At 40.7% G+C, this 25714-nt stretch overlaps 1 protein-coding gene across 1 annotated transcript in view; it reads right to left on the reverse strand.

Moving 5' to 3' along the window:
- Positions 1–25714, reverse strand: part of ELAPOR1 (endosome-lysosome associated apoptosis and autophagy regulator 1) — an 885667-nt gene that overhangs the window by 285318 nt on the left and 574635 nt on the right. Inside the window, exon 15 of the mRNA XM_044076128.1 lies at positions 385–558. Coding sequence (XP_043932063.1) covers positions 385–558 — 174 coding nt within the window. The remainder of the gene's footprint in view (positions 1–384; positions 559–25714) is intronic.

The following is a 25714-nucleotide window of genomic DNA, read 5'->3' on the forward strand; positions in this document are numbered from 1 at the left end:
AAGGCTATGGGTTCTATTCCCCCAACAGCTAGATGAATTAGTATTTGCTTGAGTTGGTAGTAGCTTAGGTTGATGTAAAAGATCCCAGGGTACCTCTCTAAAAGAACAGGAGAAGTTTCCTGATGCGCTGGCCAAATATCCCCTAGTACTATCAATCCCACCATCAGTTTCCCTTGAAAAGAGGCTACTAGGCTAGTAGTACTGACCTGGTCAACAAAGGATAAATAAATAAAGTCATATTAATTTTCATATACTAGTGTACCAAAATGTTAAAACTACCACTCTGTTTAATTCCCTATAATTAATATTAAAGAACACATAATTAATAATATGTGGCTTGGACAGTATTACAACAAAAATATAACAAAAGGGAAATGACTTGACCTTATTTCCACATAGTCCTATTTGAAATTCACGATAATACTTTAGGCCTTTAGGCGTGAAACTTGCTGCACTTGAATATGACGTAGCGTTCTTCAATGCTGAGAAGTCGTAACGAAAAGTCCTGTTGTCATGCTTATAGATAAATTTACAGTCATTATAGCAAAGTGAGTGAACCTGTAAAAAGAAGCAAGCACATTTTAAAAGTCTGCTTCTATACCTTTTTTAAAATTGCATCATCACATAGTTTGTTACTTACTGAAACTTGATTATTTTTGGTTTCAAAAACACAAAATGTTATGTTAGCACATCAGTAGAGTCTAAAGGTAAAACAGATGTCAGATAGTTTGGTTCACAGGATGAGCTGCTGATGAGCTTCATGCTGTACATCACTGTTTGCTGTACATCACTGTTTGCTGTTTGCTGTATATCACTGTTTGCTGCATATCACTGTTTTCTGAATATCACTGTTTGCTGTATATCACTGTTTGCTGCATATCACTGTTTTCTGAATATCACTGTTTGCTGTATATCACTGTTTGCTGTACATCACTGTTTGCTGTACATCACTGTTTGCTGTTTGCTGTATATCACTGTTTGCTGCATATCACTGTTTGCTGAATATCACTGTTTGCTGTATATCACTGTTTGCTGTACATCACTGTTTGCTGTATATCACTGTTTGCTGAATATCACTGTTTGCTGTACATCACTGTTTGCTGTATATCACTGTTTGCTGTATATCACTGTTTGCTGTACATCACTGTTTGCTGTATATCACTGTTTGCTGCACATCACTGTTTGCTGCACATCACTGTTTGCTGTACATCACTGTTAGCTGCACATCACTGTTTGCTGCACATCACTGTTTGCTGTACATCACTGTTTGCTGTATATCACTGTTTGCTGCACATCACTGTTTGCTGCATATCACTGTTTGCTGCACATCACTGTTTGCTGTATATCACTGTTTGCTGTACATCACTGTTTGCTGTATATATCTGTTTGCTGTATATCACTGTTTGCTGCACATCACTGTTTGCTGTATATCACTGTTTGCTGTATATCACAGTTTGCTGCACATCACTGTTTGCTGTACATCACTGTTTGCTGTATATCACTGTTTGCTGCATGTCACTGTTTGCTGTATATCACTGTTTGCTGAACATCACTGTTTGCTGTATATCACTGTTTGCTGCACATCACTGTTTGCTGTACATCACTGTTAGCTGCACATCACTGTTTGCTGTACATTACTATTTGCTGCCCATCACTGTTTGCTGTACATCACTGTTTGCTGCACATCACTGTATGCTGTACATCACTGTTTGCTGAATATCACTGTTTGCTGTATATCACTGTTTGCTGAATATCACTGTTTGCTGTACATCACTGTTTGCTGTATATCACTGTTTGCTGTACATCACTGTTTGCTGTACATCACTGTTTGCTGTACATCACTGTTTGCTGCACATCACTGTTTGCTGTACATCACTGTTTGCTGCACATCACTGTTTGCTGCATGTCACTGTTTGCTGTACGTCACTGTTTGCTGTATATCACTGTTTGCTGCACATCACTGTTTGCTGTATATCACTGTTTGCTGAATATCACTGTTTGCTGCACATCACTGTTTGCTGTACATCACTGTTTGCTGCACATCACTGTATGCTGTACATCACTGTTTGCTGAATATCACTGTTTGCTGTACATCACTGTTTGCTGCACATCACTGTATGCTGTACATCACTGTTTGCTGTACATCACTGTTTGCTGAATATCACTGTTTGCTGTACATCACTGTTTGCTGCACATCACTGTTTGCTGTATATCACTGTTTGCTGTACATCACTGTTTGCTGCACATCACTGTTTGCTGTACATCACTGTTTGCTGCACATCACTGTATGCTGCACATCACTGTTTGCTGAATATCACTGTTTGCTGTACATCACTGTTTGCTGCACATCACTGTATGCTGTACATCACTGTTTGCTGTACATCACTGTTTGCTGTATATCACTGTTTGCTGTACATCACTGTTTGCTGTACATCACTGTTTGCTGCACATCACTGTTTGCTGTACATCACTGTTTGCTGTATATCACTGTTTGCTGAATATCACTGTTTGCTGTATATCACTGTTTGCTGCACATCACTGTTTGCTGCACATCACTGTTTGCTGTATATCACTGTTTGCTGTACATCACTGTTTGCTGTATATCACTGTTTGCTGCACATCACTGTTTGCTGCACATCACTGTTTGCTGTATATCACTGTTTGCTGTACATCACTGTTTGCTGCACATCACTGTTTGCTGTATATCACTGTTTGCTGTACATCACTGTTTGCTGTATATCACCGTTTGCTGTATCTGTTTGCTGTATATCACTGTTTGCTGTACATCACTGTTTGCTGTATATCACTGTTTGCTGTACATCACTGTTTGCTGCACATCACTGTTTGCTGCACATCACTGTTTGCTGTACATCACTGTTTGCTGTATATCACTGCTGTACATCACTGTTTGCTGCACATCACTGTTTGCTGTATATCACTGTTTGCTGTACATCACTGTTTGCTGTATATCACTGTTTGCTGTACATCACTGTTAGCTGCACATCACTGTTTGCTGTATATCACTGTTTGCTGCACGTCACTGTTTGCTGTATATCACTGTTTGCTGTACATCACTGTTTGCTGCACATCACTGTTTGCTGTACATCACTGTTTGCTGTATATCACTGTTTGCTGTACATCACTGTTTGCTGCACATCACTGTTTGCTGTATATCACTGTTTGCTGTACATCACTGTTTGCTGTATATCACTGTTTGCTGTACATCACTGTTAGCTGCACATCACTGTTTGTTGTACATCACTGTTTGCTGCATGTCATTGTTTGCTGTATATCACTGTTTGCTGCACATCACTGTTTGCTGCATGTCACTGTTTGCTGTATATCACTGTTTGCTGCACATCACTGTATGCTGTACATCACTGTTTGCTGTATATCACTGTTTGCTGTATATCACTGTTTGCTGCATATCACTGTTTGCTGTATATCACTGTTTGCTGCACATCACTGTGTGCTGTACATCACTGTTTGCTGCACATCATTGTTTGATTCCCTTTGCCTACTCTGTGATGGTTAGTAATTCACTTAACCACGAGATAGAGCTCCAGGATCACACCTGGAAAGAGGCTTCTGCTTAGTGAGTTTACCTGGTTAACAAATGAATAAAATAAAATAAAATAAAATATGGTGACTTTACAAAAGCCCACCAATCTCATTTGAAAGCCAAGGAATTCTACCAATAGAATGCGAGGATGAAGAAATGGGAACACATCAGAGCTGCACACAAATGCACACATAATAATTAGATATGATTACAATTTTCAGATTTTGACTTCTGTATGGCTTCTCTCACATACTGGCCCAGAACTCAGGTCATTGTTCACCTTCTTCTGCAAACTTTCCACTGAAAGATATCCCCTTGTTGTCACTAGAACCATGATCTTCACTAAAGATGCTGCCATTTCTGAAATGTCATGTTTATGACATCCAGGAGACAATATCCATCATGGATGCTTTAACAGGTGCCTAGTCCAGTCACCAGACTACTGACCAGCTCAGGGGAATCAATGATGTTCAGTGAGAACACCATGGGACCTCCCCCTGTGCCATCTACAAGAAAATGACCCATCAGGTACTAAAAAACTACAGGTTTGTCATTTTGACTTTGTTAGCAGCAGAAACACTTGAACTTGTACTCAAAAGCCATCTAGTAACTTATCATGAACTGGTACATCAGTATCAATGTGGTTTCACCCTGGACAAAGTGTAACTGTCCAGCCTTGCAGAATTCTAAGAATTACAATCTGCAGAAGCAGTAAAGCCTCAATTCACAAAGGCAAGTTACCCTGTTCCCCCGTCGTGGTTTTATAGTCAAAGTGGCATATCAGCTACTGGCACAGAAAGCTTGTAGGGGTTGTTAGTCAAAGTCAAGGTCAAAGTCAAAGTAAACTTTATTTCAATCAGATATACACAGCAATGCAAACTGAATGAAATTACATTGCTTTGGTCCCCATGCAAGATATAACAATGAACACATAGTTTGAATGACAGTAAGACTAATGCACATACAGTAATAATTAAAATATTAACAATACAATAAATTACCACAATTGGACAGGAAGACATTAGACAATATTATACTAGTAGGTACTGCACAACTATGACTTCATATTGTGATTGCTTAGAATATTGAACGTCATCAGTTGTGGTATGATATATTCTGATGGTCATATTGCACATGTATGGAGTGGTGACTCACTCCTGACTATTGCATATTCAGGAAGTAATAGCTTAAGAAATCAGACTAACTGTACCAGTCACTGAGGCAGTTTGCCAGAGTGATTGCTATAGATGATACTTCACAGCAAGTGGCATATTAATCTGATTATTCGCTATCATGCCTGGCATTCAGGTTCAGCAGCCTTATGGATAGAGGGAGGAAGCTCATGTTCAGTCTAGATGTTTTGCAGTGTAAGCTGCAATACTGCCTGCCTGAGGAAGGGTGGAAGTACTTGCCATGGGCAGGGTGAGTGGGATAGTTGATTATCTTCCTAGCCCTTCCCACACATCAAGTCTCGTGCAGATCATCCATGGATGGGGGTGAGGAACCAATGACTTTTTCCTCTGTCCTCACTACCCTCAGGAGAGCCCCATGATCAGATGCTTGGCAGTTACCATACCAAACTATGATGTTATTTGAAAGGATGCTCTCGATGGTCCCCCTGTAGAAGGCTTTGAGGATGGACTGAGGGAAGTTTGCCTTCCTAAGTTTCCATAGGAAGTGCCTTCTTCACTGTGTGGCTAACATTGCATTCTTATTTTCATTGTCACGTTTATTTATATTACTAGAATTTATTACCTTCTTTCTAATATACCTTTTACTTTGAGGCCAGTAGTAGTTAAATTCATATTTTTCACAAATACATGCAAATACAAGTTGACTGCTGTGAGATTAGAACACCCTACCTCACCAGCTATGCAAGCTAGAGAAAATAGTACTCAAGGGAAGCACCAGTGCAAAAACCTGATATTTAGAGTGTGAGAGTGCTATTTATAGGAGACGGAATCAGTGTTGTGTTGCACAGAAGATGATGCTGGGAGAAGTGTCTGACATTGATGTGGGCTCACCCTGCAGTTTAAAATTAAATCCAGGGTACTGCTTTACTGAGGCCATCAATAGTTAAGGTCATATTTACACAACTCGTTACACAGACACATTCAGTGTTGTGAGATTTGAAGTTCATAACTATCAAGCTATGTAATCTAGAGGGCACAGTACTTAATGCATGCACCGACAGAGAGGTCTGACTTTTACAGTGTGACACTGCATCACAGAAGATATTGCAATGTTGAAGGTGTTGTACAAATCCATATTTGTTGATATGATGTAGTAAGGTCAATGCTATGATCAATAATACATACATACATACTGCTGACCTATCTCAGCTATGCTGTCATTAATGTACACTGCAGAACTGAGACTGATCAGTACCTGTGTTGTGTACATGAGACACACACAGGATGCACAATGAAGCAGTCAGCGGTCATCAGGTTATGATTATGGTATGGTACTGACATTAGGAATGGTATGTGCTCATGCATGGGCAACGTGTACTGTCAATATCAAGCAGTACAAATGTTTCAATGCAAGAGGGATAAAACAAAGATGATTTATGTGTGTCAAGGCTGTAGGAGGTCATGTATGATTTGCAAGTGTCAGTGCTGTATTGCCAGATTCTGCTGTCCAGAATGAAGTGGTCAGTTAACCACAGAGTTCACTGCATTTCACATTAGTACATTAAACAATTTATTTATTTATTGACATTTGTTAACCGGGTTTGTCCAACTGGGCTTGTGGCCCATTTTCAGTGGAGACCCGAGGAGAAAAGCTCCAGTAGTACATTTTAAACAAGTACAATTTTAAACAATATTGATATAATAGCAGTTATAGCAAAAAGATTCACATATGTTGAGTTACATGCATAAAATTAAAGTTGCATTAAAAAGAACCTAAGTAACAATTTTACATTGATATAGTTCAATAGGTCAACAATAAACATTTTTGTTTGTATAAAATTATGCAAATCATAGTAAACGCACTGGAGAGACAGGTGTAATGAGGTACTAAGTATGGTCCTATTGAGGGTACATAAAGGGAAGGAAGACTAGGTAGGGTCATGGTAAGGGCAGGTTCTGGAATTGAGAAAATAAGGTTTTAGTTCATTTTTAAAGTGTGAGGTGTGGGAGATTGAACGTAAGTCAAGGGGAAGTTTGTTCCAAGCATGGGCAAGGGAGTGTTTGTAGAGTAGTTTGCCTACTGACCCTTTTGGGTGGTAGATATCAAGTAACTGTTGGTTAGGAGTATGAAGGGTCTGGGATGGGATGTAGATGGAGACTAAGGAATATACAGATGGACAGAAGGAGGGTTTATAAAGAATAGAGTGTAGCATATGAAATTGATAAGATAGCATAAATTGGAGAAGTTCAAACCATTGAAGAGAGTTTAAAGAAATGCAGTGGTGTGAGTTGTATGGGGAGTTAGTAATGAATCTGGCTATTTTATGGTAAGTCTGTTGGAGTTTGTTTAGAGTGGAGGCCTGGATATTGGTAAGAACTGGGGTGGCATATAAGAGGGCTGGGAGGAGGAGTGCCTGGCCCAGGGTAAGTCTAGATTCAGGGGTTAGGAATTTTTTGTTCCGATATAGCAGACTTAGTTTCTGTTTTTTTTTTTATACATTGGAGTATGTGTACATTGAACTTTAGTTCGTCGTCGATAAAGACCCCTAGGAGTTTTGTGTGGGTGTCAGGTTGGATAGTTGTATTGTTAGAAGATGTAATAAAAAATGAGGTTTTGTGATGAGAAAGAGAACGGGGAAGGAAAAGTAGGAGTTTGGTCTTTTTGGGATTTAGGATCAATAGGTTGTGAGAGAGCCATTGTTCAGTGGATAGTAGGGCTTGTTGGGTCAGGGAATGTAGTTCAGGAATGTTATTTGAAATGGATATAAGTGTGGAGTCATCAGCATACTGAATAAGGGAGGATTTTTTGCATGAGGTGTAAAGATCATTGGTGAAGATGTTAAACAAAAGGGGTCCCAAGATGGAGCCTTGGGGAACACCAGTGGAGATGGGAAGGAAAGGTGAAGAGGATGAGAGCCATTTGACAGATTGTTCCCTGCCAGACAGGTAACTATTAAACCAGGCAAGTGCGGAGGGGGATAGGTGGATATTTGTTTGTTTGGATAGTAATAGAGGATGGGAGACAGTATCAAAGGCTTTGGAGAGATCTGGGAAGAGACAGGAAATGAGTTTATTGTTGTCTAGGGCCTCTGCAATGATATCAGTGAAGGAGAGGAGGGCAGTGGTGGTGCTGTGGTGAGGATGAAATCCATGTTGGGTAGGGGTAAGTAAGTGGTGTGAGAAGGTGATTGAGAAGCTGTGATTGAATACATTTTTCTAATATCTTGGAGAGGGGGACAGAATGGCAATGGGTCGGTAGTTTGAGGGGTCAGTGGAGTTTCCACCTTTATGAAGAGGGATAGTGAAGAAAGATTTCCAAAGGGTGGCGACAGTTGATTCCAGAATAGATCTATTAATTAGTATAGCTATAGGATAGGCAATTGAGTCAGCAGCAAGTTTAAGGAATGTAGGAGATAGACTGTCAGTGGAAGGAGAGCAAGGTTTTAGCTTGAGTAGTAGAGATTTGATGTAAGTAATGGGAACTGGCTCAAAAGAAAACAAAGTTGTGTTAGTGGGACTTGGAGAGGTGGGTATCGAAGTAGAGTTTGACTTAGATGTTACCAGATTTTGGATGGAAGAGATAAAGTGTTTATTCAGGAGGGTAGCTGTTTCCTGAGAGGAAGGGTTAGGGTATGGGGAGGGATTAGAGGGCTTTCCAGGATAGAGGATGTTGTTGAGAGTTGGCCAAAATTTTCGAGGATTGGATTTGTTGTTAAGCTGAGCAGAGTTATAGTATAACATTTTGTCATTAGTTGTATGTTTTTTGCAAGGTTCCTCAGTTGCCTGTATTTTTGAAGAAAAGGTGGTTGTTTAGTTTTAGTCCAGGTTTTCCAAGCATGATCTCTTTGTTTCATAAGGGATCTAGTCTCCTTGGAGAGCCAGGGAGCATGATTTGATTTTACTCTGATCTTCCTAGAGGGAGCTAAGGAGTTTAGAGTATTCATGAAGATGCTATTGAAAGTGCTTACAGCATCATTTAGGGGGAGGTGTTTTAGGATGGACCAATCTATGTTGTGGAGAATAGAGTTAAATTGGGATGAATTGAAAGTCGATAGTTTTCAACAGTCTTTGATAAGGTGGGGTTTAGGAATATGGGAGTAATGTCTTAAGATGGTGGTAGGGAAATGATCACTGAGGGAGTCAGGTAAGGTGGTGGGATTGTGGTATTGGTGGGGGGAATTGGTAAGGATCCAGTCTATGCTGGAGCTGGAAGTGGAATTTTTATGGAAGCGAGTGGGAGATGTTATAAGTTGGTGGAAGCCGTGTAGGTGGATACTGAGTTGGGTTCAGTCACTTGTGAGTTTGGACCAATCAATGTTGACATCACCAAGGATAAGTGTCTCATATGGTACGTTGTGGGAGAACCAGGATAGGATGTTTTCAAGAATGGGCAGATTACCAAGAGGAAGGTAGATAGAGGCAATTGCAAGCTTTTTGTGGGGATTCAGATGGCAGTTAAGGATGATGATTTCAGCTGGGAGGAAGTCAGGAATTGGGGAAGGGTACAGTGAGAGGTTAAGGTTGTTTGAGTAGAGGATGGCCACGCCACCCCCTTTTTCTAAAGGTCTATCAGATCGGAAGATATTATAACCTGGTGGGAGTATTTCACTATTTGAGATTTGTGGCTTGAACTAGGTTTCAGATAGGGAGAGGATGTGAGGGGTATTGAGAGCTATCCATGAGTGCAGCTCAGTGACTTTATTTGCTAGACTCTGAATATTCAATGAGTAAATAGTTAAGTATTTGGATGGAGATGATTGTTGTGACTGAGGTTGGTGACTGTTAGAGGAGTAAGATGGGGGCAGTGTAGAGGTAGTTTTGGAGAGAGAAGAGGGGCCAGGGTTGGGATGGATATCTCTAGAACAAAGTAGGTTTTTAGTGAGGAAAGAGTGTGTAGTAGATGCTAGATGGAGTTTGTATAGTTTTGACTTAGCTTTGTGGGAAGGTTTAAAAACCTGTATTATGGATAGTTTATATAGACTTGAGGTAGAGGTAGTAAAGAGATTAGGGGAGATAGTAAAAGATGAAGTAGTTGGATATATGTTTGAGAAGCCGGTGAACATAAGAGTGGGTCAGAGAGATTGGAGTGGTAAGAGGTGGAGATAAAGAGAATAAGGAGAAGTGTAGAAGATATTAGAAAATAATACATGTTGGAATCAAATATGGTCAGATAGGGTAGGTAGTGACAGTGGTATAGAGGAAGTGGTGTTGACAAGATTGACAGATTAGTAAGGTGGTTGTGGAAATAGGCAGGAAGTGGAATTGTAGTGACTAGTGGGACAGGAAGGGAAGGGATAGTTAGGTATAAAGGTAATTATAATGGGGTGGGTGGGAATGGGGGTATGGTAGGGGAGCAAAGTGAGCCTGAGCGTAGCGGGGTTAGAACCCTGGTCAAGATGAAGTCATAGAAACAATCAGAAAAAGATAGTGAAAAACTAGCTTGAGAGACAAGGATATAAAGTTTCTAAAGGTATAGTCACCAGAAATAAAATAAAAAGAAAATATGAGCAGAAGTAAGCTTACAAAAGGACACTGGCCTCAAGCTACACAAGTAGATTTACTTGAAGCAAACCCAGTGCTGTATGGTTAAAATAAGCTACAATAGAGAGGGGCTTTGGAGGGGGATAGAGAGTTATTACTAGCAGCTAAAAGCAGGGCAAAAAATAAATTAAAAAAAAAAAACATTAATATGTAAGAGTCTGAAGGCAGTAAAATAGGGCAGGTACACATGTAATGAAGCAATATGATCCAGTAGCAATACTTATTTTTGTTTCAGTTCTCTTCCTAAAGCACAATGTTGTGAAATGTATTCAGATGTTGTCAAAGTGTTGGTGCATTTGTGATTATACTTTGATGTGGTGAGCTAGGACTGTAACATAATAGTGTTTAGCGGTGTTTAGTACTGCTCCACATGTTGTATTAAACCTTTCCATGGTAGCTCCAAAACTCAATTCAAAAATAAAGTGTTGTACTTGCCTTTTCCATTTGCATGATGCAAACAGAGTTCTGTGCTGAAGGAAAGGTGAAAGACTTTAATTTGGTTTGCCTTCTATAGCACAAACAGCCGTAATGGTGATGCACAGCTGTCATCACATTGGACAGTACTTAGTGAATAAAATCCACCTATCAACATAGCTTTCTCTGCAGAACAAGGTGTAAACTCTGAGGTAAATAAAAAAAAGCAGAGTTCAAATAAGGCTTGACTCCAGTAAGCAGATTGTTTTACAAATTATGTTAGAATGTGATTATTATAGTAACTTTTGATCATGACTTTAAGAATACCTAGGAATGACTATTATAAATATGTTGCCTGGCCATTGTGTCTTTAATAGCTACTGAAATAATATTTTATACCTACTACATATGAAACATGCCACAAGGGAAATCACATGTTAACTGGGTGTACAACGCTGTGCAACGCAAACAATGCATTTTGCAATAACACATGAGATGCCATTTAACGTCAGATACTAGAGTTGCTAGTTGCCAGACCACACACAAATGCTGATGACTACAACTGATCAAAGAGAAGGGGCTTAGGCAGATGCACATACAACTCATTCACAGGAAAGACACTTATAAAAACAGGAAATAAGAGTTTTACCTAATGTTGGATTCAAACCGTTGTCAAGGTGAAAAACTAAGTTTAGAGACTTAATCATTACCTCTGCACCCCACCAAGTAAATCATACTTCAAACAGCTCAAAATCATACCCTTGAAAGGACAGAGATAATGTATTCTGCCAACTGAAGGTGTAGGCATTATCTTCGCCAAAGTAATGTCCGCCATCTGAAACTGTGATCATGTGACATTTACATCCTGAAACTGTGATCATGTGACATTTACATCCATCAGCTTAATGAGTAGTCAACAGTACGAAGTAGTGAGACACAAGGGGGAATCACAGATAGATATACAGACTCTTGTGAAACGGTGGTCTTATGGGTCATTAATGCACATCTTTATGGTGTGTCCCCAGTATTCATCTGTCATGCTCTGTATGAGTAGGTGACAGCTGTGGGGATGAAGAAGCGGTACGACAGGCAAAACCTGATTACGTCATGAGTGGAACAAGGGGGGTTTACTAAATCTTTCTTATGGTCATGGATGTGTTAGCAAATGCTTAACTGGATAAAAAGTAAGATTTATGTTACAAAACATATCACAGAAGTATGACATCACAGTAAGAAATAACGTGACATACATCTGGAATTGAACCCTTGATGCTATGGTCAAAAATCAATCATCGGACAACTGATTTATGTCAATACTCCACAAAGGATGTTGTAGTTGTCTGTATCCAGTAGTTCAACAACTGTTACAATAACTGTTACCAGTGATTTCCTGTAGTCTCTTTACTCTGTATTCCAATAGTGCAGCATCTTTGAGCACCTTTGCACAAAGATAACTGGACTACTGTGAGTGATGGGAAAAGCTAACCAGATTTGCCGGGTTCCTATCATGTAGTCAGACATTTACAAGTTCGAACCACATATGGTCAAGACCATACATTTGAATTTGTAAATGTTGGAGCGTTTGAATGGAAATCTGTGTAAGCTGAGGTTTCCATTCACTTCAATGTGGTGCGATCTCAAAGTTGGTATATTTAAATAGCTGGGGGTGTGGTGGAGGTGCAGCCCCCCATGTGGGGAGTGCAGGGGGGCTGGCCCCCCTACTTACAACAAGTTTTTGTTTTGTCCATTTTGTATTTTTTTTTCTGCATAGTCGAAGTTCTGTAACTTCGAACATAATGGTTCAACCATTAGGTGTTCGGAGTTACGGAACTTCGACTATCCAATATAGACCTGATTTTTCCATAAGACTTGAACAGCCATTCACTGTCACTTTGCACTTGCTATAACAAAGTACACACAAATACTGAGAGGAAAAAAGTGAAGGTTATCTTATGAGCAATTTCTGGCCATATGTGTTGTGTGTGAGTCTATTTTTTGACTAGATTAAACATGTAAACATGGGGTTGATAAGAAAGCGGTGAAATTGGAGGCATGCAGTGGAGAGGACACACAGGACAGAATAGAGTAATTTGCAGGGAAGTAGTGAGAAAGAACCATAGCTAACCCCTTCTTCACAACATAAATGTACAAGTGTATTCAGAATTTGCAGATTTTGGACTATTACCACACCAAGGGTAGGTGACAACAACAGAATCATGTTTTACAACCCACTGAACCAACTCATGTGTGTCAAGAAGAAGTTAAGAGCTATGTACGGGTCATTACTTTTTGTGGGTTATGTATGGGTCATTATTTTTTGTGGGTTATGTACGGGTCATTATTTTTTGTGGGTTATGTATGGGTCATTACTTTTTGTGGGTTATGTATGGGTCGTTACTTTTTGTGGGTTATGTATGGGTCGTTACTTTTTGTGGGTTATGTATGGGTCGTTATTTTTTGTGGGTTATGTATGGGTCATTATTTTTTGTGGGTTATGTATGGGTCATTACTTTTTGTGGGTTATGTATGTGTTGTTATTTTTTCTGGGTTATGTACGGGTCGTTACTTTTTGTGGGTTATGTATTGGTCATTACTTTTTGTGGGTTATGTACGGGTCGTTACTTTTTGTGGGTTATGTATGGGTCATTACTTTTTGTGGGTTATGTATGGGTTGTTATTTTTTGTGGGTTATGTAAGGGTCGTTATTTTTTGTGGGTGCCCATTTTTTACTTTTTTAACTTTTGAAGAGAGAGGAATGTTGGGGAACGGGCTTAGTAATGTCAGTCAGGTAAGAAGGCTAGGTAAGGAAACAGGAGCAGATATACAGGACAAACTACATAGACAAGGTTCGTGACAGACACATAAGGTTGGGGAACACTGTGATTAGGGTTAAATAGGGGATATCGCAGGCTCAGGGACATCAAGCCTGAGAACAGTGAGACTCTGGTCCTCAACCTCAGAACTGTCATTACTGTTTCCTGTCTCACTTTCCTGTGTCAGTGCTCACCGTGGTATTGCCTTGGCAATGCAATGAAGCTCCTTCCCTACATGGCTGATTTGGGCACCAAGATCCCTTTCCATTATACCTTCCACCAGCCCTATCAGCTCTTGGTAGGTGACAAAATCATCACCTCCAATACTACTACTCCTGAAGGGTACCAGTGCACCAACTGCCAGGTCAGAGATACCTGATTAAGCAGGTAGGGCAGGGATTGTGGAGGCAGTGCTGACAGCTTGGGACCTTGAAGTGTTGGATGTTGGTGCTGCAATCTGCAGGCCAATTTACAGTAGTCAGTGTACGTCTCTGTACTGCATGTCAGTTTTTCTAAGCAGAAATGTATGACAAAAAACATATTTAAGCCATATAAAATATCCCCTACCCAAAAAAGAAAAAGAATTGATAGAGAAGGGGTGAGGTGAGACAAAAAAGAGATTAGATCCATGACATGTCACATGACTTTATTATTACAAGACATACACATTTATGATTATCCAGTCTGTACACCTTTGTCACATCTAGGTATGATGGGAAAGTCTTACTCTGTTGTACCATTAATCAGCTGCACGGATACGATATTATAAATGCAAATATTTATTTCAGTATTGCCATATTGCATACAAGTACAATAGTTATTAGGATTACAGTAAGACCTGATGCATACATATCCTATACCTCTAGAAGGTGAGTTAACCTCTCTTGGTTCGCTGCCATGTCTTCAGCAGCCGTACAACAGTGAAGAAGACAAAGAGACATGAAAGCATACCGAATAACAGCCTTGGCTGTGTCCTCCATTGTACCGAATAACAGCCTGGGCTGTGTCCTCCATTGTACCGAATAACAGCCTGGGCTGTGTCCTCCATTGTACTGAATAACAGCCTGGGCTGTGTCCTCCATTGTACTGAATAACAGCCTGGGCTGTGTCCTCCATTGTACCGAATAACAGCCTGGGCTGTGTCCTCCATTGTACCGAATAACAGCCTGGGCTGTGTCCTCCATTGTACTGAATAACAGCCTGGGCTGTGTCCTCCATTGTACTGAATAACAGCCTGGGCTGTGTCCTCCATTGTACTGAATAACAGCCTGGGCTGTGTCCTCCATTGTACTGAATAACAGCCTGGGCTGTGTCCTCCATTGTACTGAATAACAGCCTGGGCTGTGTCCTCCATTGTACTGAATAACAGCCTGGGCTGTGTCCTCCATTGTACTGAATAACAGCCTGGGCTGTGTCCTCCATTGTACTGAATAACAGCCTGGGCTGTGTCCTCCATTGTACTGAATAACAGCCTGGGCTGTGTCCTCCATTGTACCGAATAACAGCCTGGGCTGTGTCCTCCATTGTACTGAATAACAGCCTGGGCTGTGTCCTCCATTGTACTGAATAACAGCCTGGGCTGTGTCCTCCATTGTACTGAATAACAGCCTGGGCTGTGTCCTCCATTGTACCGAATAACAGCCTGGGCTGTGTCCTCCATTGTACTGAATAACAGCCTGGGCTGTGTCCTCCATTGTACTGAATAACAGCCTGGGCTGTGTCCTCCATTGTACCGAATAACAGCCTGGGCTGTGTCCTCCATTGTACTGAATAACAGCCTGGGCTGTGTCCTCCATTGTATGGCATTTCATACTGATGGATCACTATACTTATGCAATTGAGGGGTGACAATAGTTCTAAACTCATCTTGTCATCTGCTAAGGAGGTCCTTCTTGTCCCAATTCAGGTCATCACAGTGATTCTGACAATTTTCTCCAGTCTGTGGGATGCCAGTTGCACTGGAAACAGCCTCGGCTAATCTGTTCCAAGCCTCAGTCTTACACTGAGACCCAGTATAGTGTCCCTGCAGTAGCCTATGGCTGTAGTACTTCATGAGGAGTGCCACAAATATCCTGGACTCAACACCTCACCTCTGTGCTCCAAATTTAGCACCATCATCTCCAGCATCAGCCATGCCTTCAGAAGTCAAGCAACAACTCAATTTCTGAGTTGGTGCCAAATTCTAATCTTGCATTTAACTGCTAGTGCGCAAACACACACAACTATGCCATCTGCATTTGCACAATGGAAAGCACACAGAGGCATTTGCAAACAAAGTGAAGGGTATTTTATCAAACAGTAATGAAGGTGTGAAACATGGCAGTGAGGTTTGCCATTTATGACACACGACCTTTTTTCAGATGGTCGACACTGACAGGCTCTGTGACTACAGTCGTCATCGTGGGAGTTAAATAGGATGACTTGACACATAACGTTCTGGAATTACACACTGTAAAAAGTTAGTTGACCAATGTGGGAATCAAACCTAAGGAAGAAATAATGCATACATTTTAATCAAGATGATTAATTGTCAGTGCTACAGGAGAACTGTCTTTCAACAGTGTTCATTACAGATAAACTGCATTCAGTATGAATGGCGATATACTTCAAATAGGCCTGTATGGATGTGACTGTAGGAAGTCCTATGAAATGTATTCCCATGAATGTGTGCTATCATTTCCCTCTAGACTTGTGTGCGCTAACCTTTGAGTCTTATATGGTCAGTGTGTGTGCTATCCTTTGCCTCTAGCCAGGGCCAGGGCATACTCTACATGCCTACTTCTTCTGGGTACCTCTGCAGCTGGGGGTTTACCCTCAGAATCTTTGTCTGTATGTGCTGGAGGTGCTGTCCCTGCCTGTGGTCCACAAATGTGTCGTCCTGGTCCTTGCTATCCCTGTTTTAACAATTTCTTCAAGATGATATTGTGTAATATGGCACAGGCTATGAGAATTTCTGCATGGGTGCCTGGGTCTGATGTGTCTAGGTAGCGGAACCATAACTTCAGCATGCCAAACACATGCTGTATGATATTTCTAGTTTGAGCATGGGTATTGTTGTATCCTTCTTCTGTGGGTGTGTGTGCATTTCTGATGGGTGTCACGAGTCCTAGTGTGAAACCTACATCACCCAGGAGATGGCCTTGCAGAACACTATCCCTAGCAAACCTTGCATACGGCTGTGAAGTGTGCCATATGTGTGAGTCATGGTAACAGCTTGGTTACCTAAATGCATATTCAGAAAGATCCCAAAGGCATTACAGACAACCTGGCAGTTGATTGATTGGAACCCCTTCCTGTTAATGTATGTTCTTCCCTGTTTACCAGGTGGGGCTTTTATTTCTATGTGAGTGCAGTCTATGGCCCCTAAAAGATCAAGGTAGTGTGCTACAGCATAAAATTCCTGCACTGTTCTTGCTGTCTCCTCTGGGGTGTGTGGAAAATAGATATACTTTCTTGCATATTCTAGCATAGCATTAAGACTCTTTCACATTTACAAACCTATGTGGTACATTGGGCAATAAGCACCTTTGAGCACTCGTTGTTTCTGTAGCAGTTATAGGCTTTATGGGATCAGGTTACTGGCCCAAGGCCCAACCCTCCTCAAAGGATGCACCACACACACTTGCATGCACACACTCACACCTAGGGCTAACTTAGAGTGCCCAGTCCACCTACTGCATGTCTTTGGAATGGGGAAGGAAACCCACATGAACACAGGGAAGACATACAGACTCTGCACATAAGGCACCCCAGCCAAGAATTAAATCAGAGAACTTCTGACTTTGAGGTGACAACGCTAACCACTACACCACTGCACTGCCCTATAACATTAAGACATTGGAGCAATATTCTGGAGACTGAGACCTGTGGCACCCCTAGTATCTCCCCTGTGGGTCTCTGGAATGTATCAGTTGCTAATATTCTTAATGCTAGACATATCTTAGTTTCCGCTTGCTAAAGGTTCTCCTCAATTTTCCCTGGGTATGATATGGAGGTGGCAGAGGCTGCAAGTTTCCTGTAGTGTTTCCCTATCAACCCTGTATTGTTCTAATATTTAAATACCATGCAGTCCATGATACTGTATATTAAACTGGGTCTGAACACCCTTCTTCTCCTTGGACAAGGTCTATCAGCAGTAGCAGCAAGACAGATTTCAGCCTGTTTCATATATACATACAAGACAGCAGCAGCCCCTAACATTACCTTTTTTCCTAAGTGTTTATACTTTCATTAGCACACTCTGATGTTTACCTTTGTTTGGTGGCTCTATTTATTTATTTATTTATTTATTGACATTTGATTATGGGGATAGTACAACTAGGTAGAGGGCCATTTTTAGTGGAGGCCCGGGGAGAAAAACTCCAAATTAATACAAAACATTTTAAGAACAATAATTTTGAAATCTTCAAAAATAAAACAAAACATCTGCAGGAGGCCCTTCTACAGATATTGATAACTGCAGACCAATCATATCTCCTATCTCTCTCTCTCATATGCACATACAAATGTGTGAATGCATGCACGTGCACACACACAGACACTTTCTGGAAAGGTCTACCACTTAGTTCAGGGTTGAAGTATAAAGGTACTGTGTGTTATGATAAATACTTCTGTGGTTACACACACAAACACACACACACACACACACACACACACACACACACACACACACACACACACACACACACACACACACACACACACACACACACACACACACACACACACACACACACACACACACACACACACCTTGAATCTATGAACAAGTCTACGGTCCATTGTCTTAGTATGGTAGAAATTTCCAATTGGCCAGCAGCCTTTTAATGAACAGTGGTCTCTGTCTCCAACCTTTGCTCCCACCTCCATTCCAAGGCTGTACTATCCCATCCCTCCTACTGCTTAACAAGAAAATTCCTTCAGTTCTAGATAGTGCAATTATATATTTATGTTTAACAAGAAGATCCCTTCGGTTATAAATAAGGAAATTATATATTTATGTTTAAGAAGAAGATTGGGTCTAGATACTGCAATTATTTATTTATTTTTTTTTGTGAATTCGTAGATAGTTCCACAACCAAAAATGAGAAACTTAGTAAATATTATTCCAGCTATTAATGTAAACTAACTTTCAACCAGAACATAAACACGTAAGTTATGTGTAAACACAAGACAGATGCTGGAAGCAAACAACAAGCAAATATCTTGTCATTTAAGATTGTGGAATACGTATATACACTGCAGTCCATAAGTGATATTCTGACCTCCCTGGACTCTCTCTTTCACTTACCTTCTTATTCAAGGCACTACAGCTTCTCATTTGTCTTTTGGCTCATAAACTAGGACAGGCAGCTTTACTATGGCCCGAGCTCAACTCTCTTACTCTTGACAAGTAGACTGCTGAATGAAATTATACCACTGTGAGAGTACACAGAATGAAATGATACCACTGTGAGAGTACACAGAATGAAATGATACCACTATGAGAGTACACAGAATGAAATGATACCACTGTGAGAGTACACAGAATGAAATGATACCACTGTGAAAGTACACAGAATGAAATGATACCACTGTGAGAGTACACATTTCCTTTACACTTCCTCGTGTGTTTCGGAACCTAAAAGGTGGTTAGAGGTAGCCAACCTTAGATACACTCTGTTCTCCTGGAGGAAAAATGTTTGTCATGCAGTTTGACCCTTTCCACTGATAGCTGGCTCATCAACAGGCAGATTCCATTCCTAAACCCATAGTGTTTGCAGTGCTATTGGCCATACTTATTAAGTTCAGACACTCAGAGGTGCTGACTGTAGACACCTCTCCATCATATCATTGAAGGTACACATACCAGGATCACTCACAAGGCTCATTCCCCAGTCTGTCCATTACAAGTGTCATACACTGACCTGCACTGCCTCAATAATCTCATAACCAGAACTGGTTACAGTACTATAAGAGGGGTGTAACCCAAGGCATATACAAATGGACAATCACCCTCCTCTTTCTGAAACGCCTGCTGGACACAGTGTTTGCTATGCATGCTTGCAACTGGTCATCATATCTATCCTTCTTCAGTGTGAAAACTTGAAGATGCTCAAACTAGTTAAGTAATTTCAGGTCCTTCCAGCAATGTGCTGCCAAGTAGCACCTTTGCTCCAGCCACCTCTTCCACCTGTTGTTCTTCACTTCAGATGCGTCACTTTGTATGTTACAGCATTGATGTTCATTTGCCATTTACTGCACCGTCCTTCTGATCAATCATTTGATGTTTAGTCACTCATCTACTGTCAGAAAACAGTGCCTCCAACTTGGCTTGCAAAAATGATCCACATAAGACTGAGTCCTGGGAAACTGACCAGGGATGGAGTGCATTCTGACCTCAGAGCCTTAGCTATCCACTTTGATGGACACAGATGGATAGAAGGAAACAGTTTCTGAAAGTAATAATGTACTATCTGTGTAGGCAATGTACTAAAGGGAACCATTAAAAGTGCTTCAAGTGATCCTAACTCATTTATAGAATGTTTCAGAATTTGAAATAATGTTTCTTCAGACTTCTAACAGAACTAATTTATTTACTTATTTATTTATTTTTTTATTATTTATTTACATTTGTTGACCGGGAATGTCCGACTGGATGCAGGTCCATTTTCAGGGGAGGCCCGGGGAGAAAAGCTCCACAAATTAAAATATTACAGACATAGTTACAGATGAAGAATCCTAGCAATTAAAATATTACATAGTTACAGATGAAGAACATAGTACATTCAGCAGATAACTAGCATCTGTTCTATCCACGAAGTCATAGCAGATATTAACAATTGTTACAATAAGACGTTACTGCCATATAATAAGTATTATGCTTATTAATTGGGGAAGTTTTCAGTGGCCATATCCCATTTTTAGTAGAAGCAAAGAGACAAAAGCTCCACCTAAAATAACAACATTACATTGAATGCACTATTGGTCAGGTAGTCGCACCACAGCATGCACTCTATTGTTGGTACTGAGGGCGTCCTTCCAAACATATCAAGTACTTACATTTCAGAAATAACAATATCCGGCATTTAAGAAATGACAAGCTAAGCTATGCAGCACTTTCATATTTCCAGAGCAGCTGCACTGCCTTGGATATGCATTTATGTTGAAAATGCTTTTAGAGATTAACTGAAATCTAATTAAAAAGGCCTAATTACTCTGCCGTGTATTTCTGATAAGCCCCCAGCTAGCACTTTACAATAAAGTATTTAGCATAAGGCATCCCGCCAAATCGCTCTGTCTGATATTTAAAGAATTAAGAAATGAGAAAAATAAAATCTGGCACGTCTTCAAAGACAAAAATCATCTCACTCAAGGTGGAAACAGAGACTTAAGGAACAATTTGTGAAAAAGGAATATTAAAAATGCAAAAGCAAATTACCAAGATATCTGAAGAAAAACACACTCTCTGACTGAGCATATACTCCCTCCACATTAATGGCCCTGTGAAGAAAAATGCCAAAGACAAAGAGTATGCCATGTCAGCGTGAATACTGGCCCGGTTCTAAACCTAACAGGTACAGCTCATGCCAGGGGATACTGCCCAGGTTCTAAACCTAACAGGTACAGCTCATGCCAGGGGATACTGCCCAGGTTCTAAACCTAACAGGTACAGCTCATGTCAGTGAATACTGCCCAGGTTCTAAACCTAATAGGTACAGCTCATGTCAGTGAATACTGCCCAGGTTCTAAACCTAACAGGTACAGCTCATGTCAGTGAATACTGCCCAGGTTCTAAACTTAACAGGTACAGCTCATGCCAGGGAAAACTGCCCAGGTTCTAAACCTAACAGGTACAGCTCATGCCAGGGAAAACTGCCCAGGTTCTAAACCTAACAGGTACAGCTCATGCCAGGGGATACTGCCCAGGTTCTAAACCTAACAGGTACAGCTCATGCCAGGGAAAACTGCCCAGGTTCTAAACCTAACAGGTACAGCTCATGCCAGGGGATACTGCCCAGGTTCTAAACCTAATAGGTACAGCTTATGTCAGTGAATACTGCCCAGGTTCTAAACCTAACAGGTACAGCTCATGTCAGTGAATACTGCCCAGGTTCTAAACCTAACAGGTACAGCTCATGTCAGTGAATACTGCCCAGGTTCTAAACCTAACAGGTACAGCTCATGCCAGGGGATACTGCCCAGGTTCTAAACCTAATAGGTACAGCTCATGCACGTGAATACTGGCCAGGTTCTAAACCTAACAGGTACAGCTCATGCCAGGAGATACTGCCCAGGTACTAAACCTCACAAGTATAGCTCATTTCAGGGAATACTGCCCAGGTTCTAAAACTAACAGGTACAGCTCATGCCTGTGAATATTGCCCAGGTTCTAAACTTAACATGTACAGCTCATGCCAGGGGATACTGCCCAGGTTCTAAACCTTACAGTTACAGCTCATGCCAGTCAAATACTGCCCATGTTCTAAACCAACAGGTATATCTCTTGCCAGGGGATACTGTTCAGGTTCTAATCCTAACAGGTACAGCTCATGCCAATGAATACTGCCCAGGTTGTAAACCTAACAGGTACAGCTTATGTCAGTGAATACTGCCCAGGTTCTAAACCTAACAGGTACAGCTCATGCCGGGGGTACTGCCCAGGTTCTAAACCTAACAGATACAGTTCATGCCAGTGAATACTGCTCAGGTTCTAAACCTAACAGGTATGGCTCATGCCAGCAAATACTGCCCAGGTTCTAAACCTAGCAGGTACAACTCACGCCAGGTAATACTGCCCAGGTTCTAAACCTAACAGGTACAGCTCATGCCAGCGAATACTGCCCAGGTTCTAAATATACCAGGTACAGCTCATGTCAGTGAGTACTGCCCAGGCTCTAAACCTAACAGGTACAGCTCATGTCATCGAATACTGCCCAGGTTCGGTCTACTGTTACGTTATATGTTAATGTTGAATATACAGCTTTATGTAAATCTGCACACAATCTCACACAGAACACTACACTCCTTTTTTAAAACTAATAAAAAGCCAATGCTGACTCAGACCAAAGTCAAAATCAGTTTATCTTGGCACAGAGGCCAACAGCTGTGCTCACTGGAGTTTTCACCAACATTAGAGTATAGCAGGAAGCCTGAAAACAGAAACCTTGAAACATCTGAGACTTTGCCAAGATCAGAAACTCAGTTTGCATGTACATACCATTCAATTGATGAAGAATTCCTAACCCAGATCTCAGGCATTTTATACGTGCTGCATTGTTTACTTACTGTAACACCACAGAGCTGCAGCACTCAGAGACTGCAATGGATGTAAAAGTCCCACGTTCTGCTTCTATCCCTGTATGTGAAAATAAATGCACAGCTCCTGTGTGACAGATAACAGACATAAGCATTCTGTCACTAGTGCCCAGCAAAGAAAACGCTGTCCTGACACTACTCACCATTGTGAGTTACCACCCTTGTAATACAGAATACATTTCAAGGTAAGGGTTATGGCTGGCTGGCTGTCCCTGGGAACTGAAAGGTGAATACATGGCATCCTGTGTGGATAGAACTGTCCACCAGCAGCTGTACGTACATCCTTGGTCACAGTACAATACTCTTGCCACACCCCAGCATATGTAATGCAAAACAGCAGTTTTAAGAGGATAAAAACATTCCTGAAAGTCTGACAGTTATTTGACAGTTTCTTTTTCAACACAAGCCAAATGTTTGCATCACACAGAGGGAATGGACATCAGGTTACTAATGAAATGTGCGTACATGTCAAGCCAGCACACTGCACAGAAGGGGGAACCATGACTATATGCCAGCCCCCTGAGGTCTGAGCTGTAAGCAATCATTGTCAATTTACCCCTCTTGGGGGTGCAAAGAAGGTGTGCACCTTGGAGGCATAACCTGCTAAGATTATCTGGTGAAGACCACTTTACTTAAGAGGACCACCAGTTACAAGATCCACAGGGCTACTGGGAGGAAGACTGAAAGAGTGAGTGAGTGAGTGAGTGAGTGAGTGAGTGAGTGAGTGAGTGAGTGAGTGAGTGAGAGTGAGTGAGAAAGTGAGAGAGTGAGTGAGTGAGTGATTGAGTGAGTGAGTGAATGCGTGAGTGAGTGAGAAAGAGAGAGAGTGAGTGAGTGAGTGAGTGAGAGTGAGTGAGAAAGTGAGAGAGTGAGTGAGTGAGTGTGTGAGTGAGTGAGTGAGTGAGTGAAAGAGTGAGAAAGTGAGAGTGAGTGAGAGCATGAGTGAGCGAGTGAGTGAGTGAGTGAGTGAAAGAGTGAGAGAGTCAGTGAGTGAGTGAGTGAGTGAGTGAGTGAGTGAGTGAGTGAGTGAGTGAGTGATATTTTCCACTGCACCACTTCAAGTAGTTCCTGGAATCACTGTCAACATACAGATGAAAGAAGTTAGAATTCTGAACAAAGTGACCCACATAGCAAGCTGGCACCCACCTGTAAGATGCAATAGACACATGGAATGGAGGAATGAAAGAGCCAGTAGGGTAGTAGTAGTACTGGCCACATGGTTTGCTGTGTAAGGCAAAAAAGAAATTATAGAAAGCAAGTAGATAAATGATGGATTGCTTAGACAAACAGTAAAGAGGTCAGCATTAACAAGCAGTTTATAAAGATTCCTCAGTCCTTCTAGCTAAATAAGAAAACAACAGTAGAATAGTTCTAAAAAAAGACAAGGTAAGAGATACTCGACAACATAACAGAACAGGATCACTTTATTATCCTACAGTAGGGAGGAATAGTTCTAAAAAAGCACAAGTTAAGAGATAATCGCTAACATAACAGAACAGGATCACTTTATTATCCTACAGTAGGGAGGAATAGTTCTAAAACAGCACAAGTTAAGAGATACTCGACAACATAACAGAACAGGCGGAACAGGATCACTTTATTATCCTACAGTAGGGAGGAATAGTTCTATTAAAGCACTAGTTAAGAGCTACTCGACAACATAACAGAGCAGGATCACTTTATTATCATACAGTAGGGAGGAATAGTTCTAAAAAATCACAAGTTAAGAGATACTCGACAACATAACAGAACAGGATCACTTTATTATCCTACTATAGGAAGGAATAATTCTAAAAAAGCACTAGTTAAGAGATACTCGACAACATAACAGAACAGGATCAGTTTATTATCCTACAGTAGGGAGGAATAGTTCTAAAAAAGCACAAGTTAAGAGATACTCGATAACATACACACACAGGATCACTTTATTATCCTACGGGAAAAACAGCACAAGTTAAGAGCTACTCTACAACATAACAGAACAGGATTACTTTATTATCCTATAGTAGGGTGGAATAGTTCTACAAAAGTACAAGCTAAGAGATACTCGACAACATAACAGAACAGGATCACTTTATTATTCTGCAGTAGGGAGGAATAGTTCTGAAAAAAGCACAAGTTAAGAGATACTCGACAACATAACAGAACAGGATCCCTTTATTATCCGACAGTAGGGAGGAATAGTTCTAAAAAAGCACAAGTTAAGAGATAATCGCTAACATAACAGAACAGGATCACTTTATTATCCTACAGTAGAGAGGAATAGTTCTAAAACAGCACAAGTTAAGAGATACTCGGCAACATAACGGAACAGGCGGAACAGGATCACTTTATTATCCTACAGTAGGGAGGAATAGTTCTATTAAAGCACTAGTTAAGAGCTACTCGACAACATAACAGAGCAGGATCACTTTATTATCATACAGTAGGGAGGAATAGTTCTAAAAAAAACCACAAGTTAAGAGATACTCGACAACATAACAGAACAGGATCACTTTATTATCCTACTATAGGGAGGAATAATTCTAAAAAAGCACTAGTTAAGAGATACTCGACAACATAACAGAACAGGATCAGTTTATTATCCTACAGTAGGGAGGAATAGTTCTAAAAAAGCAAAAGTTAAGAGCTACTCAACAACATAACAGAACAGGATCACTTTATTATCCTATAGTAGGGAGGAATAGTTCTGAAAAAGCACAAGTTAAGAGATACTCGACAACATAACAGAACAGGATCACTTTATTATTCTGCAGTAGGGAGGAATAGTTCTGAAAAAAGCACAAGTTAAGAGATACTCGACAACATAACAGAACAGGATCACTTTATTATCCTTTTATAGAACTATTCCTCTGTAGGGAGGAATAGTTCTAAAAAAGCATAAGTTAAGAGCTACTCGACAACATAAAAGAAAAGGATCACTTTATTATCATACAGTAGTTTCATAGATGGGT

The sequence above is a fragment of the Protopterus annectens genome, chromosome 7.part0 (assembly GCF_019279795.1).
Source record: "Protopterus annectens isolate FY-2018-M chromosome 7.part0, PAN1.0, whole genome shotgun sequence".
In the NCBI taxonomy this organism is placed as follows: domain Eukaryota; kingdom Metazoa; phylum Chordata; order Ceratodontiformes; family Protopteridae; genus Protopterus; species Protopterus annectens.